Below are 17,679 nucleotides of genomic sequence, written 5' to 3'. Positions count from 1 at the left end.
CGCCTAGAAGTACGTCTGTGAACCATGCTTTGGCCGGCTACAGATCGGATCGATTGATCTCGGTGACTTGTGCCCTGACCTCTAGTTAGAAAAACATGTCAAAACTGCAGCGGTAACTTGGGCGGCCTGATCCAAGCGGCTAGGAAGCAGTGGCTGGAGGCTGGAGGGTGTGCGGGCGTGCAGACTGAGGAGAGCTGCAGCGGCGGCTGACAGAGGTGGACGGCGGAGACGGGGCTGGATCCTTTTGGCAGGCAGTGATGTCCTGGGATGAGGAGATGGTGAGGCGACATCGAGAGAAAAAAAATATCAATGACAAGTTGCGACGTCTAGGAATAAGAGGTAAACCTTGAGCTCTAATACCATGTTAGGAAATAACAACTCGTATTTCAAAATGATCATAGACTAGTATATATGCGCGTGCATGTGCACAAAGTCTCTTATACAACGGGGAAATACAAAGGGTACACCGTAATTTTATTTTGGTTGAATAGGTTGATGGATACTTTCTACTAGCGTATAGTTCTCCTTTTGTGTAGTTTCAACTTTGTAAATTTTAATTATAGCATTTGTGGCTTTCAACAAATAATCTTACCTATAGTTCCTATAATAAGCTTTTGGAGTGACATCTGATAATTAAATTACTGATTGGCTGATTTTATGACAGTTAATTTACGCAGGATACACCTGCAAGCAAGGGTGGTTCTTTACGCAGTGTATTAGTGACCCTGAACTACGGTATGATATTTCCTTTTTAAAGATTAACATGAGTACTTTTACAATAGGATAGTGATTGCTTTCCTTTGGAAGGCTGAACTTGCTTACCGAAGCGCCTGTTATAGAATCATGTTTGATCATGTGATGTCAGTCCTGAATAGAAAGAAGTGTATATAACCCCTAGACTTTCACGTTTCGGCTACATCACCCCCTCAACTCTAGAACCGGCTACATAATCCTCTCAGCTTTCCAAAACCTGACGGAACACTCCCTGACACTCTGGTAAGTGGTTTTAGACAATGGTTTTGCCAACGTGGCAGCGAGGCCAGGTGTTGAAGCCCCGCCACGTCACCCTCGACAAGCTGACATACCCATCCATCACCAGCTCTGCCATTTTATTGAACACTTCAAGTGTGCCATGCACTGTGCGCCCATAGGAGGCCGACACCCGCGTACATATCAATCAGTCACATGATGGTCATGAGCTAGGCCAGTGGAATGTGTGTCCTCATTTGTTGGATCCATGAGACGGAGCCACGGCAGCTAAAGCCATTGTCGTGCTACGCGGAGGTGCTTCGCATCTTGGTACGGATGTTGGCATGCCCAGCTCTGGTTAGGACCGCGTCACACAACACCGGCTGAGATGCTGACATCGCCCTTCTTCTGCGAGGACATGCCTCGACAGGTTTAGAAATCGCAGCACGCCGTGGAATGCGTGGAGCGCGCCAAGCCTGTTAGAGTATATAGGCATCTCTCTGTATTTGGTAGAATAGGATTTGTAATTCATCTCCTGCCTTATCTCTAGGAGAGCTTCTTGCCCAACAAGCCTTGCACTCTATATAAACTACCCGAGAGGCCTAATACAATGTGCACCGCATCATGCCAATTCTCTCCCCTCTAATCCTCTTACAGAGCCGAAGCTCGTCGGCGAGGTCCACATTTCTAAGGTTGGTAGCAACGACCGGCCGTCGAGCGCCAGTGCACACGAGACGCCGACCCACTAGCAGGGGTAGACGCCATGCCCGACACTCATCTTGTCAGAGGACATCGCGGGTCCTCCGCCACGGACGTGCTCCGTGGAAACAACTAAACTTGAGAAGCCTGAGGTCATCGCTGCCCTTGTCCACCTTCTTTGTTGTCGGCTAGCAATTCCCTGGCCGACACCCAACAGAGACGCCACGAGGAGCCTCCTCGGTGACCCCACGGTGCTGCGCATCGACATCAACGTTGACAACCTCTTCGAGCTGACCACCTTCGTGTTGTGCAACACGAACACCACAAAGAAATAGCGCCTCGAGTACCGCTGTGTGCATCGGTAGTTTGTCAACGCCGCGGACAAGTGCGATGACTACGGGGCGGCACCAACGTCGGCTTCTAGGAAGGTGTTGCGATCGTGGGTGATGCGGAACGAGCCCGGGGAGCCTGGAGCAGAACATGGGTTGTGTGTGTTGTGGCATCGCACTCGACATCGGCTTCTACTACGAGCGGGAGGGGCTGCCAGGTCCTTGCGTGAACGACGACCTGGAGGACGAGAGGGACATGGCGGTAGAGGATGTGATGTGTGTGGCAGAGCAGTATCATGCCACAGGCTGGTGTTCGATTCGTCAGAGGATGCCGCAGCCACCTACCACTTGGATGAGGCCTACCCAAGCGTGCAAGCGGTGTCGCAAGTCGTGATGGTGCGCCTTGAGGAGTAATTCCGCCAGCTGCTGATTCACGGGACGATGACGCTCACCGTGGACGACCTACACGCATGCCTCATCTGTCATCTACAAGCAAGACGCTACCGCAGTCGAACAACGACTGATGTTGCTGCTCGTACGAGGCCAATGCGAGCGAGGGAGAGATGGTCGGGAGAGAAAATAGTTGGTTACGTTACACCGACATATGGGTCCCAGGATGAGCTGCCAATATAAGTCGAGCACTGAACATGGTCAACATGCCACATGGGTGAAGCCACCTTCAAAACCAGCGTTGGGGGTGTTTTGTCTGGTTTTGAAAGGTTGAGGGGGTTATGTACCCTTTTTAGAGTTGAGTGATGTGGTCGAAACGTGAAAGTTTTTTTTTGGGGGGGGGGGGGATGCACTTCTTTCGTCCTAAATACTGTGTGTAGATCCTTTTGATCCTATTGGGACTGGTTGTATAGTTCGTTTACCTCTGTGGCTACCATTTTGCGGCCGAACTCCTACCATAGTTCCTTTCACAGGGGGGATATGCACTTCTTTCATCCTAAATACTGTCTGTAGATCCTTCTGATCCTATTGGAATGGTTGTATAGTTTGTTTACCTTTGTGGCTACCATTTTGCGGCCAAACTCCTACCATAGTTCCTTTCACTTTTGTGCCAACGCTTGGTACTTTGTTATTCCGTTATTGGAATGATAATGGAATATGTCCAGGAGGTCATTGAAAAAAACAAAATCTAGAAATTTGGAGTCACCGTTGATTAAGTGATTATTTTCGTACTTCTACTGTCCTTCTAGAAAATTAAACAATGAGTTGTCCAAAGAGCAACATGTTGAAATAGTTACATATGTGATTTGGGTTCATGGCTTCGAAAAGTTTGCTAGTTTACACAAAGTGCAAGTAGCCAAGAGAGCACCTCGCGCCAAATGTCCCTGGTAAATGGGCAGTCAACAAGAAGGTGTTGCATGGTCTCCGAGGTTTGGCCACTAGACATGCAAGAGGGATTGTGTGGCAGCTCTCTGTGAGCTAGGCACTGCACCTGCGAAACACCGATCTAGACTGGCAGAAGAGAAACTTGAACTTTCGCGGAGCCCATGCCTTCCAAGTTTCCATGCGTTGCATTTGATATAACTATGGAAGGTCGCCCTATAGCATTGAATAGACAACGTATACCCCGGACTTCGTCCATCTCCAAACAAGGCAATCTAGCTTATTCGAAAGGTTGGCTGCTTAGCTAGAGGACACATGCAAGTATGCGAAAGAGTAAAGCTCGGAAGCAAAATTTGCAAAGTAAAGAGTTCAAGAGTTAGAGAGAGAGAGAGAGAGAGAGATCACAAATGCTGATTTTTCCTGAGGTTTGAGTAGTTCATATCCTACTCATTGGTGAAGGTTCGAACCACAAAGATTCGAAGACCACAAATGACTCAGCAAGATCGCCCACAAATAGCCCGCAAAATGCATATCAACCAATGCCACGATGGCTTATCGACTGGAAAGGCCAAGCCTCACTTGGGGTAGATCTTCACGAATTAAGCGATCTCCAAGCCCTCACAAACATCTTGGCTCCTTCATACCATGAATGAAAGGAGGCACGCACCCTCAAAAAGTAACAAGATAAGATAATCTCCTCTACACTCAAACTGTCATAGGGTCGATCTTTGTATTGGGGGAGATTGGGTGTTTGAATGATCAGCTTGAAATCAAGGGAGGACAGACTGAATCAAAGGTATGGCGTGAATGTTGGTGAAGAATGCCCTTTGAACTCATCAGAAAACTATGGAGGTTTGAGTAGAATGGTGGGATGGGTGGAGGTATATATAGGTTGGATCGGAAATGTGACCGTTGCACACTTATGCACACACCTCGGAAACATCGCAGAGGCACCGACTGAACTGTCGCTTTTGAATAGCTCAAACAGTTCGGCCTGAATTCATTCAGAGGCTCTGATCAGCATTGTCACTGGCGCACTCGCTTCTGGATATCGTTCAAAATATCTGACCAAGGGGAGTTTGAAGGTTTTGACCTATAGTTAGAGGCTTGCACAAAATGATTGGTGGCTCCGACTCGAAATGCGCTAGAGGCTCCTAATGACACTTGGTTACAACTAAGGGTGGATATTGCTATAGTTGTAAACACCAAAGTCCTAAAATAACCACCGTAACCAAGTTATCTCCGCTTAGTTACAACTAAGGCATATCTCGTAACCAACTACCTTTTGAGGAATGAATTATGTCTCGGGGTATTGCTCAAGTTCGGAATGGGTACAATTGGAATTGTATCGGCATACAAATCTAACACCTTCATTTTGACAATTTTACCCTTGCTTACTCCATATTTCATTGAACTTCTTGCTTCTGGGATGCTTTTGAAAATACTTTTTTCCAAGATTTACTTCGGTAAAGCATTTTCTTGCTCAAGTGTAACTTGGCTACGAGGAGAGTTAGGAGAATCAATAGAAACATGCACATTTGAGGACGTGACATGAAAGGGTGTAGCAATAGGTGCAATCACAATGGATAAGGATGCAGATGCATAGTTTGAACCATAAGAAGTCTACTAAGTCGACACATATGGTGTGTATTGAGAAGCTATGAGTTGCTTAACAATATGAGATGTAGTCTTACGTCGAAGATCGTCACTGAGGCAAGGATGACCCACTTCAATTCGTTCAGTTTAGCCAAGCCAGAGCACGTGCAGGATCCATTGGAGGCTAGAGGGGGAGGGGGGGTGAATATACTATTGAAACAAGGGGTCTATGCAAAAACAAGCGTGGAAGCAAAATTCGCAACGAAGGTAAAAAGTTTGGGAGAGAGGTCACAAGCATTGATTTCTCCTGAGGTTGAGATAGTTGGCGCTATCCTACTCCTTGTTGGTGGAGGTGCGAAGCACAAAGGTCTTGGTAGTGTCGCCCACAAAAGGCCAACAAAACGCATGCCCCACCTATACCACCATGGCTAGTCGACCACAAAGGTCAAGCCTCACTCGCGGTAGATCTTCACGAGGTAGGTGATCTCCAAGGCCTCACAGACTTCTTGGCTCTTTCACACCTTGAAGGCTTCCAAGCACACCTAGCTGATCTAGGCGGCACACACCCTCCAAAAGTAACAAGATAAGGTTGCTTGGTGATGAATACCTTTGCTTGTGCTTTGAAAGATAATTTCCTCCACACTCAAACTCTCATAGGACAGATCTTTGGATTTGGAGAGGTCGGGTGTTTGAATGGTAGACTTGAAATCACGTGAGGGGAGAAGATATCAAAGGTATGGCATGAATGTTTGAAGATTGCCCTTTGAACTCAGCACAGACTATGGAGGTGGAGTGGAATTGTAGGATTGGTGGTGGTATATATAGGCTGAACCCACTGAATGATCAGCTCAGACGCACAGAGTGAACTACAGAGTGGTTTCTTTTGAATAGCTCGGAGGGTTCAACCTAAATTCACCAGAAGGCTCCAATCAGCACCGGCACTGGTGCACTCACTTTTGGATACCGTTAGGAATATTTGACCAGGGGAGGGGGGGGGGTCGGAGGTCCTCCCAGCAGTTAGAGGTTGACAACACCAATGTGTTGGAGGCTCCGGATGGCACTTGGTTACGATGGCTATCTCTCTCGAAGGAGTTGGAGGCTTCGAATGGATATGCCTTTGTGGCTGTGAACAATGTCAAAATGTGAGAGATAGTAGGGAAGTAGTTGAGGTGTTTGACTGGTTCTGGAGTTTGATCTCTAAGCACTTAGCAAGAAAAAGTATCAGCACACAAACATGGTCCCCTTTCGATAGTATCAACGTACCTATGGAGTCAATGTGATCTTGTATCACTAAAAGCTACTCCCTCTAAACAAATATATGACGTTTTAGATCACTAGTGACCTAAATCGTCTTATATTTGTTTACAGAGGGAGTATAAAGGATGTCCTTTGTTGAAGTGTATATGTGGATTGCCTAGCCCTTTTCATCAGTTTAGGCTTTTGGTTGCGTTGGCTAGCGAATGAAGCTTAACATGGTATCAGAGCATCTCCAGCCGTTCAGCCCCCCAGGCCGCTGAAAAAGAGCGCCCTGGGGGCGAACCGGCGCTAGATCGGCCCCTGGGGGCGACCTAGCTCCCAGCCACGCCCCCAGGCGCCCCCAACCCACAGCAAATTCAAACGTAGTATTCCCGCTCACAAAATAGACGCCACAAATCAGCCGATCATGCGGCCACAGTTCGGCAATCGAATAAAAAGTTTGGCGTTCAAAAAGAAAGGAGGCGTGTGCAACGCATCAGACGACGAGGTCGGTCTCCGGCGTAGGCGGAGTCGGCGTGCACGGGCTTGGCGGGATCGGAGCTTCTTCTGCGCCGGGCGGCGTCGGCGTGGCTTCTGTGCTGGACGGCATCGGCGTGGCTTCTGTGCCGCGGGGAGTCGTGGAGGCATCATCGCTCGGGCTTGGCCGCGTCGGCGTCGGCGTTGGAGCTGGCGGCGCCGTCGACGGCAGCTAGTTCAGGATGAGACCATGCTCCGCCAAGTACCACGTCTTGACCGCCTCGTCGTTGCTCTGGAGCATGTCCACCCCGCCCAACAGGAAAGCCAGGTCGGTGTTCCTCTTCTTCGCGGCGACGTTGGTCCGGAGTAGGTCGAGCTTGACGGCGCTGCTCGTCATCAACGCCGACCACCGCGCCTTGGTCTTCTCTTCACGCAGGACGGCCCGGGCCTGTGCGTCGGCGAGGCAATGCTCGATGGACTCCTACATACGCGCGGTAGCCGCGTCGACGTGTTCCGCCTTCTTGGCCCCTTTGTTACCATCCGGTCGGCCCTCTGATGCGTCCGGGGTCGGCGCGTTCGGCTTGTAGGTCTCCTTGGCCTTATCGAGGGTACGCCAGACTTCCGTCCACTTCTTGCACTTGTCAATGCGCTTGTAAACGTGGAGGTACTTGAACTCTTGGTCGCGGTTGCCTAGGCGATACAAGGCGAACATGTGCACCAGCTGCGCGGAGGAACAAACAGTTGGCGGGCGCGAACGGCGAATAGAAGTGGGAGACCGGCGTGCCGTACCTGATCCTCGACGTTGGCGCCGCTCTCCGGGTGAGCCGTGATCTCCTCGACGATCCCATGCCATTTGTTGCACGCCGCCTGGATGAGCCCCCAATGGTTCGCCATTGCCTTCGCCCCTCGCTGCATGTAGACACCTTTAAAGTAGGGGTCGACGAGCTTGCGCTCGTCGAACTCGGCCTTGATGCGCTCCCAGTACGTCTCGATGCTCTGGTTCGTGCCGGTGGTCGGGTTGAGGCAGACGACTTTCCATGCTTCGGCGAGGCATTCCTGTTCCTTGGACGTCCACTTAATGCGCGGCTCGCCGGTCCTGGTCGCCCCCTTCTTCTTGTGCCTCCTCGCCGGGACAGTCGCTGGCTCCTCCTCCTCGTGCTCCTCCTCGCCGTACTCGAGCTCGCCGTCCATGCCGCCGGTGAGGTCCACCGTGTCGTCCTAGGTAGTGAACCCGGAGGACGCGGCGGCCGCGGCCGAGCCTGCCGCGATGATGTCGTCCATGTCGGCGTCGGTCTCGTCGGTGTCGCCGAGGTGCGACGTGGAAGCTTGTGAGAAGGGCAGCGCACCACGGCGGAGAGGGGGCGTCGGGGAGCACGCGTAAGCCGGCGGCAAGTAGTTGTATGGAGGGTACTGCACGCCGGCGAAGGCGGGCGAGGGCGTACGCTGGGTTGGGTGTCCATGGGGGAAGGTGACGTTGGGGTTGAACCCACCGTGCGCATCCCCGTCGGCGTAGCCCGGCGACGGCGTGCATCCCCATGGTTGCGGTGACGACGAGAAGCCGGACGGAGAGCCGACGCTTTGCTGGCTCCAGGGTACATACTGGGTGTGGCCGCCTGGTGGATTCATCATCCCCAAGCGAGTCGCCTCGGCCTTGGCTTGGTCCGCCGCAGCCGCCGCGGCACGCGCCGCGTTGTCATGGGCCTTCTTGGCGATCGCCCTGTTCCGCCTGTCGGCGGTGACGGCCTCCCGTCGCTGAACTTCCGCCCTCCACTCGGCGCTTGTCATGCCCGGTGGCTTGGACAGCGGCGCCCTCGGCTTCCTCTGCTTCGGCTGGGCGATGGAGGCGGTCGCAGTGGTCGCAGAGCGGGGGATCACGTACTTCTTCGGCGGCATGGCGGCGGCTGGGAGGCGAGCGGGAGGGAGATTGGCGGGAGGAAAGGAGGGAAGTGGGGGGCGAGGGCGGGAAGAAACGGCGGGAAGAGGCTCTCGTCTCGCCGACGGAGCGGCCCCACGCCCCTTTTCGCTTGTGCCGGCGCCCCCAGGTGTGCCCCAGCGCGCCGGGTTCGGCCTGGGTCCGCCGGCACCAGTTTCGGCCCGAGCCGGCGAAGAACGGGCTATTGGGGGCGCGACTGGGCCGAATTATGGGCGCCGGCGTGGCAAAAACGCCTGGGGAGGGCCTGTTGGGGCCGCGGCTGGAGATGCTCTCAGAGCACAAGGTCTTGAGTTCAGATCCTGGCTTTGAGTCTATCCACATGTCGTGCAGGTGAGAGGGGGTGCTGAAGTGTATATGTGGATTGCCTAGCCCTTTCCATCAGTTCGGACTTTTGTTTGCATTGGCTAGTGCGTGAAGTTTAACATCCTTAACCTTGCCAACACTTGATCTTGAAATTTTTTGGGGTCAACAACTATCTTCCAACTTGCATCTTTTGAGACTATCATGAAAAACAGGTGTAAACAATAGGCCCTTTAATCAAGTTGTCATATATCATTTTTTTTACTATTTACTGTAGATCAACAGCCCTACATTCTTTTATTCCAGAAATTTTTGCCCAGACCTGTTTAAATCCACTCTCACTGGGAGCGGGTTTAAACAGGTCTGGGCAAAGGATGCAATTTCAAAAAGCCAACGAGGATTTTGTCGATCCAGGCTCCGTTCTCAAGCCCCTGGACCACAGTGCGGACTTTGCATCGATGCTTAGGGACCTGGCGAGGATGTCAGATGTGATCTCAGCCACATCACAACCGCTGAGCCAACAGTTAGACCAAAACCGGCACGACTGGGCCAAGTTCTGTTGAAGTGGAGGCTTGAAATAGGACAAGCTCAAAGGTTGAGGCTTCGATGTCGCGCCCAAACCAGCAGTAACTGATCGGTTGAGTTTAGAGTTTAGATGCCCAGAACCATAGGTTTATCAGTTCCCACTGCTCTGATTTTGTGTACTGTTATTATTGAGTTTGATATGTCTATGTTACTCATTCTTAACTACGAAATTTTCTCTAAGCTAGAATATAGAAGTAAATAGGGGTCCATATAATTAATGCTCAGACTAGAGAAATACTGTGCGGGAGGCCTCTCATTCTGTATGTTCTTTGTTATATCAGGGGACTGACAAACATTATCCGTTTATCAATAAAGAAGATGGACAGTTCTGAGTGGGAGCACATCCCTGTACCATCAAGGCAAGTTGGCAAATTCTTGGTATTAGTGGAATAGTTCTGATCTGCACATTTGAAATTGACGTAGCATTTAGTTATTGGAAGCATTGGGTCCATCACATCAAAAGATAACATAAGTTCCTCTTCTCCTTTTTTTTTAAACATGATTGTGTCATGAATTGATGTGGGATATCTGAGACTACTATGGACACATACTAAATAATGCAGTGTCAGGGTAGCTAGATATCACTCTCCGCACAAATATACATCATGTAATTACTAAACAGAAAAATGCTGTGATGCAGTGTAAGGGCTATTGTTGCGTTAAACCTTCACAACTATGCGAGTGGAAGGAACCCATGGGGAAATTTGAAGCCTGAATACTTGGAAAAGGTGCTATGAATACATTGATGTGATTATTTATTGTTTTTCCTGTTTACAAACATTTCATCCCAAGGAAGCTGGAGCACTGTCTATTCATTGAGAATAATATAATTATTCTTTATATATTTGTTTATGTCTAGAAAGGATTTGTCGAAGCCCAATCAGATGATGGCCTTCTTGAAATATTTGGGTTGAAGCAAGGGTGGCATGCATCCCTTGTGATGGTTGAACTTATATCTGCCAAACACATAGCACAGGTATTTGTGTACACAATAATTAGGTTGGGTAGTCATATGAAATGAAGAATATCTATTGTGGTAGCTGTTTACTACCTTTTGTTAATCGCCATAGAAGAATACAGTTTTATGGCATGTATATTACTTAGTGGGACAGTTGAGGAAAAAATAACCTTTAGGTGTATTGGTGACAGGTTAATGCATGGAACATAACTATAAAACTTGCGCACCGACCTTTCATACTCTCTCCAGTCCAAATTAGAGGTTTTTCCCAAGTCAAAGAAGTTTGACCAACTCTATAGAAAAATATGTGTGTTGAAATATTTTCTTATAAACTTGGTCAATGTATATATTTCTAGACTTGGTCAAACTTCAACAAGTTTGACAAAGATAAACCTCGAACTTCAATTAATTTGGAATGGAGTGAGTAAGGTATATTTTTCTATAGACTTGGTCATCAAACTAAAAGGAGTTTGATCTAGGACAAACCTTAAACTTCAATTAGTTTGGAATGGAGGAAGTAATTCATTGCAACATAGAACCCTCATGCCTCTCCCTATGCTCCAATGTGGTGTCGCCTCTCAGTACTCCATATCATATTTTTGTCTCTGTGGCATAGAATTAATGAGGTAAGAGTAGGAAACCGCCTTATATTCTAGATACCATCTTTAACGCAATCCAACAAAGAAATCGTTAAAACTTGAACTCATCATCCAATTTGACGGATCGCCCCCGCGTCGCTCCACACGGGTGACTCGGGCGGTACTGAAACCTTGCCGTCCGGCGGCTCTCTCTTCCCTCTTTCTCTCCCTCGTTGCCTCTGGAGGGGGCCGCCGGCTCATCGTGCAGCCGCCGGTGAAGGGGGCGGCAAGGCCTTCGGCTGCTCCCCTGCCTCGGGCGAGGGCCTGGATATGAGGCGGTGGCTTCGACTGGTGTGGGTGGTGTCCGTCCGCCGGCGGTGGGCGTTCGTCAGCGCAGTTGGCCGGACTTCCTTGACTGCTTGGGTAGCGGGGTCCCGGTGGACGTCCTGGCGTGAGGTGGTTCCCCGTGCCCCTCTCGTCAGATCTGGGGCAGACCATCCTAGCGAGCGGCTCTCCCTATCAGCTGGTCCAGATCTCCGGCATTTGTGCTCGGAGGTGTTGGTGGCGGGCTTGGTGGGTGCCGGGATGGGAGCTTCTCCGGGGGAAACCTCTGGCCGACGGCGGCGGCCACGTCGTCGATGGCGCTCATGTGTCATTCGCCTCCTTGGTGGCGATAGCAAGGTCAACTCCCCTGCTCCCTTCTCCCTCTATGTCGGGTGAAAACCCTAGTTCCTCGTGAATGGGCGGCGGCGGCGCCATGGCGTCGTCACCTCCTTGGTGGCGTTGTCTTGGGCATTTAGATGGAGGGTGTGTGCGGCGAGCGCGGATGGTTCCTGGTGTCGGAGGTGGTGGCGGTGTGGCATTTACCGCGTCGGCGATGGCGGGTCTCGGCGGCATGGCGCAGCGGGGTCTCAGCGATGGACGTGCGCAGGGTGGTGGCATTGTCTGGCTCATGGGGGCGTCGACGGCAGTTGGGGGCGTCGACGGTAGTTGGGCCTGGCAAGGTCAATGCATGGATCTCTCCTGAAGTTGGAACAGCGGAAGATGGCGGTGGCGGATTCTGGAGCGTGCACATGCGATTCGTGTTGAGGATCTGCTAGACCGGCCGGGGATCTCGGCTCGCCGGCGGGCGGCTTAGTGAGGCCACCGGATTAGATGGTGTGCGTTGATGCGTGGTCAGGGCACTTCATCGACCTAGTAGGTGTAGCGACATAGATCGCCAGGAAGGAGGCTTTGGGTTGATCCATGTATTTGATTTTGTCAGATTCTATTGAATAATATAATAAAAATGGTTGTGCGCATCGCTCGATGCAGAGGCCGGGGGTTATCCTCCTTTTTGAAAAAAAACATCCAATTTGACTTACATTGTCTTAATAAGAGTGTGGACCATTGCATTAAATACTTGGTATATTTAAGATACAACCAATTGGATTGGTGGGTATCTAAGTGAGATGGCATACTTATAAGAGACGACCAATGGGACTGACCACAAAACAGATAATATAAAATGGTTAACTTTGAAGGACAAATCAATTCCAAGTCCATTAACTGGAAATATGAGATCACGTTGGTGTGCTACTCTGGTAAGCAAATGAGGAAAATAAAAAGAAAGGGAAGAAAAGATTAAATAAATATTCTGTAAAACTGAAGCAAGAAACGTAAGGTGTCAATGTCAACATTGTAGTGTCCACGTCATGTTATAACTGTTCCAGTTGTTTCAGGCAGCAGCAATCCGGCTAGAGATCAAAGGTGGCCAATGGAGGGATGCATATATGCAAATGGATGGGGAGCCATGGAAGCAACCACTGAGCACCGAGTATTCGACATTCGTTGATATCAAGAGGGTGCCTTACCCATCAATGATCATCAGCGGTGCAGATCGCTAAGAGAGCCGACGATTTTATGCGCTCGCCTAGCTGGACCTGCAAAGAGCAGTTTTCAGCTTCCAGCCCGATGAATTACAAGCTCAATCCTGATCATCCTTGTGCAAAGCCGTAACAATATATGAAGCTGTGGATACATAGAATTTGTATAGCAACGACAGAATGTAGTCATGCCACCGCTTTGATCTGAGTTATGAACTTAATATCATGCGTACTGGATGAAGTTGCTCTTGCAAATTGTTTAGTAATTCGAGGGTGATACCGACAATTTTGTTGTAGTAAAAGTGAGGCTTGAGACAAACTAATTTTTTTGCTAAGTAGGAAACTTTATGGAAACTATTAGGCGATGTGATATATATAACCAACATTACTACGAGGAAGCTCATTTTCGACAAAGGGTGGATTTTATTCACTCAAAATGAAGCATCCGGGATACAAACACATTGAGCATACACCCAGCCTCTGCATAACCAGGATGCACACAGTCAACATCAACATACACACAAAAAACACCAACAAAGAATAAAGTCATACACACAAAAAACGCCAACAAAGAATAAAGTCATACTCAAGCTATGCCTAAGTGAGGGAAAAGAAAGAAAAAAAACTCTGAAACGATCAAAACAACGGTCGATAAACTACATCAACGACCATATCCGCACCAACCATCTCTTGACAGAACAAGCGCATCAAGAAAGTTTCTTCAACAGCAACGCCTTCCTTCAGGAAGGAAACAACGCTTAAACGTCGCCGTCACTGGACCCGATCAACAAAGGACAGACTCTAGGTTTTCACCCTGAAGAACAAGTCCGAGCACATCCGAGCAATGCTTCATCAAAAACATCGCCATCGTCAGGTATAACCAATTCAAGCCAGACCTAGGGTTTTCACTCCGAAATTCGAGACCGGGTACTCGAGAAGCACCATCAAATCGAAGTCATCATGTTGCCGCCATCACTTTCCACGATCTCAGCAGCTACGAGGAAGCTCATATCCTCGTGCATACTCATGCACTAGACTAGAGATCTCATGTTGGTACGTTTTGTTCACTATTTTTGTGGAGTTACTAAAAGTTACTACGTTTGTAACTAAATAGTTAGTTATAGAGGTAGTACTAAACTATATATGTGAGTCATTAGTTACACGACATGAAAACTTGGTTGAAAACGTTTCAGTATTTTTTTTTGGGTCGAAAGTTATCATTTGATACCATAAGAGTTACCCACGTTGTTCATATGTTGTCTGTAACATCATGTGGATTGTCGGACTACTCCTGTGGGTAGTCCATTAAAAAGCAGATTTTGTTGCAAGTGAGGCGGTAGTCACGTGAGGAATTGGTGAAAAAATCTGGCTGTCACTTGTATCATGACTTTTTTCATTGAAGGCCAAAAGAACGTCAACCAAGTGCGCCGCCGGCCTGCCAAGGACAATTTTTTGATTTTCTATCATAATATACAGTCATAGAAGTAATTCAGCGACGCATCCATGACATAGAAATGTACATACTATGACCGAGTTTTATTTTGTTTTACTCAAAATGCCATGGGTGTTTTTTAGGTAATATCACCGGAAGTCACAAAACTTGCGCTCGATATTCAGTTTGATGCTAGACTTTGAAAATAAGGATTTTCAGTCACCTAACTTTGACTCAAGGTGCGCATATGGTCACAAAATGTATATGTAGACGCATTCATGTGTATGACCCCATTTGTTAGTGAGTAATGGTACCCAACCGAAGATATCTTTGCGGAAAACGCCCTTGTATTTTTCTATTCATGAAAAACTCAACCAACGCAATTTTTTTATTTTACAGAAAAGCAAATCAATGTACTTCCAAAATTTCGCCCTTGTATTTTTCTATTCATAAAAAAGCAACCAACACAATTTTTTTATTTTGCAGAAAAGCATACCAATGTACTGCCAAAATTAATACCAAAAACATGTAATGCCCTGGATCTCGATCGGGGAATTGGGTGAGGAAGAGAGAACCAGAGTAGGTGAGGAGGAGAGACTTGGAGGAAGGGAAAGGAAATAATCATTCATCACTCGCTGCCCTGATCTGATCGGTGTCTTGTACATAAGTAGTTGACCCCTCATGGGCTACCCTTACATGGCCTCCGACCCACACACGCACACACTGGCCCAAGGCCGAATCACACTCCATTGCAGTTTAGTTAGCTGAATAATTGAACTGCACTTTTTCAATCCGATGCTGGTGTTGTATCAGCATCAGCAGGCGCGACATTGCCCTTCCCTTGAGATGGAGCTCCTTCCCAGATGCAGGCTGATGGGTAGCGCTGGCGAAGGACGTCGTAGTCTTCCCAAGTGGTGGCTAATGGCGGCATGTTGGCCCATTGAACACGCAGTTGCACGACAGGTGCATCTCCTTTCTTCATCATCCTCCGCTCCAGGATGGCCATGGGTTCCGTTTCTCTACCAGTGAGGTCAGGCACTCGAGGCAACTCTGCGAAGACTGGAGTGTAATCCTGGGTGAAAGGCTTGAGCTGGGAGACATGGAATACCGGGTGGATGCGGCTATCTGGAGGCACCTATAGGCGATAAGACAGTGATCCGATCCGCTCCGTCACTTCGAAAGGGCCGAAGAACTTGTAGGAGAGCTTGCGGCACGGGCGATTGGCGACGGACGATTGCGCGTACGGCTGTAGCTTGAGGAGAACTTGTTCGCCGATGTCGAAGGCACGTTCGGCGCGGTGACGGTCGGCTTGCTTCTTGAAGCGGGCTTGGGCGCGCATGAGCTGGGCGCGCAACATCTCTGTGTGCGCGGTCTAGTCTAGCTCTGGCTGTAACACCCACGATGCGGCTATATCTCCCACGTGTCGGAGCACGACTTAGAGGCATAACCGCATAGTAGGCATGTCGCAAGAGGGGTAATCTTTACACATCCCATGTACTGAATAAGATAGAGATAAAAAGTTGGCTTACAATCGCCACTTCACACAATACATAAAGATAGCATTACATCATCCAGAATACAATTAAGGTCCGACTACGGAACCAAAATAAAGACAACCCCAAATGCATAAGATCCCCGGTCGCCCCAACTGGGCTCCAGTACTGATCGTCTGGAAAGGAAACATAGTAACGTCCTGAATCCTCGTCGAACTCCCACTTGAGTTCGATTGCATCCCCTGGACTGGCATCATCGGCACCTGCATCTGGTTTTGGAAGTAATCTGTGAGTCACGGGGACTCAGCAATCTAACACCCTCGCGATCAAGACTATTTAATCTATAGGTAGGAAGAGGTAGTGAGGTGGAGCTGCAGCAAGCACTAGCATATATGGTGGCTATCTTACGCAAATGAGAGCGAGAAGAGAAGCAAGGCACGGTCGATAAGCTATCATGATCAAGAAGTGATCCTGAACTACTAACGTTCATGCATAACACCAAAACCGTGTTCACTTCCCGGACTCCGCCGGAAAGAGACCGTCATGGCTACACATGCTGTTGATTCATTTTAATTAAGTTAAGTGTCAGGTTTTCTACAACCGGATATTAACAAATTCCCATCTGCCCATAACCGCGGTCACGGCTTTCAAAAGTTCAAAACCTTGCAGGGGTGTCCCAACTTAGCCCATCACAAGCTCTCACGGTCAACGAAGGATATTCCTTCTCCCAGGACGACCCGATCAGACTCGGAATCCCGGTTACAAGACATTTCGACAAAGGTAAAACAAGACCAGCAAAGCCGCCCGATGTGCCGACAAATCCCGATAGGAGTTGCACGTATCTCGTTCTCAGGGCACACCGGATAGGTCAAGCTATGAGTCAAACCAACCCTCTAGTTGCTCCGAGGTGGCCCCACAGGCTGCCCGTTTCGGACCAACACTCAGAGGAGCACTCGCCCAGGGGGGGAGGGGGGTTTAAAATAAAGATGACCCTCGGGCTCGCGAAAACCCAAGGGAAGGTTATAGGTTGTTAGGCAAATGTAAAACCAAGGTTGGGCCTTGCTAGAGGAGTTTTATTCAAGGCGAACTGTCAAGGGGTTCCCATTATAACCCAACCGCGTAAGGAACGCAAAATCAAGGAACATAACACCGGTATGACGGAAACTAGGGCGGCAAGAGTGGAACAAAACACCAGGCATAAGGCTGAGCCTAGATGCATTAAGGTAAACAAGATATAATAATGATATCCCAACAATAAACATGTTCCAACAAGGAACAAATTCCATCTTCACCTGCAACTAGCAATGCTATAAGAGGGGCTGAGCAAAGCGGTAACATAGCCAAACAACGGTTTGCTAGGACAAGGTGGGTTAGAGGCTTGACATGGCAACATGGGAGGCATGATATATCAAGTGGTAGGTATCGCGGCATAACAATAGAGCGAGCAACTAGCAAGCAAAGATAGAAGTGATTTCGGGGGTATGGTCATCTTGCCTGCAAAGTTCTCCAAGTTGACGTAAGCTTGATCCTCGTAAGCGTACTCAATGGGTTCCTTGATCACGTACTCGTCTCCCGGCTCTACCCAAGGCAAGATCACAAGCAAAAGAAACCACAATCAACCACGGTGCAATGCGCAAGCAACATGATGCAAAACATGGCATGATATGCGGGATGTGCTATGCAATGCAAATGCGTGCTCCGGAAGGAAAAGATTGAACCGGGCCTCAACTTGGAAAACCAAGTGCGCTACTGGAAAGATGAGTTGATTTCGGTCGAAATCGATATAAAGATCACCGGAACCGGATGCACGGTTTGCAAATGGCAAGCAAAACAATATGACACTATTCTGCGATTAACAGCACGATGCCATCTAAAATGCCACAAGAAACTAAGATAC

The 17,679-nt window shown here is 49.0% G+C and overlaps 1 protein-coding gene across 2 annotated transcripts in view; it reads left to right on the top strand.

Annotated features, from left to right (window-relative positions):
* The window catches only part of LOC125519536 (diacylglycerol kinase 4-like), a 35,395-nt gene extending 22,140 nt beyond the window's left edge, over positions 1–13,255 (top strand). The window contains exons 8-12 of one of the 2 annotated variants that reach the window (XM_048684319.1): positions 665–735; positions 9,738–9,815; positions 10,097–10,184; positions 10,316–10,432; positions 12,714–13,255. In XM_048684319.1, the coding sequence (XP_048540276.1) occupies positions 665–735; positions 9,738–9,815; positions 10,097–10,184; positions 10,316–10,432; positions 12,714–12,878 (519 nt within the window). In that variant the 3' untranslated portion in view covers positions 12,879–13,255. The remainder of the gene's footprint in view (positions 1–664; positions 736–9,737; positions 9,816–10,096; positions 10,185–10,315; positions 10,433–12,713) is intronic. The other variant, XM_048684320.1, reaches the window with a different exon arrangement.
* The last annotated feature ends 4,424 nt before the right edge of the window (positions 13,256–17,679 follow it).

Source organism: Triticum urartu, chromosome 7 (assembly GCF_003073215.2).
Source record: "Triticum urartu cultivar G1812 chromosome 7, Tu2.1, whole genome shotgun sequence".
NCBI classification, from domain to species: Eukaryota; Viridiplantae; Streptophyta; class Magnoliopsida; order Poales; family Poaceae; genus Triticum; species Triticum urartu.
Note: the sequence above shows the minus strand (reverse complement) of the source record. Positions and strands in the feature narration are given on the sequence as shown.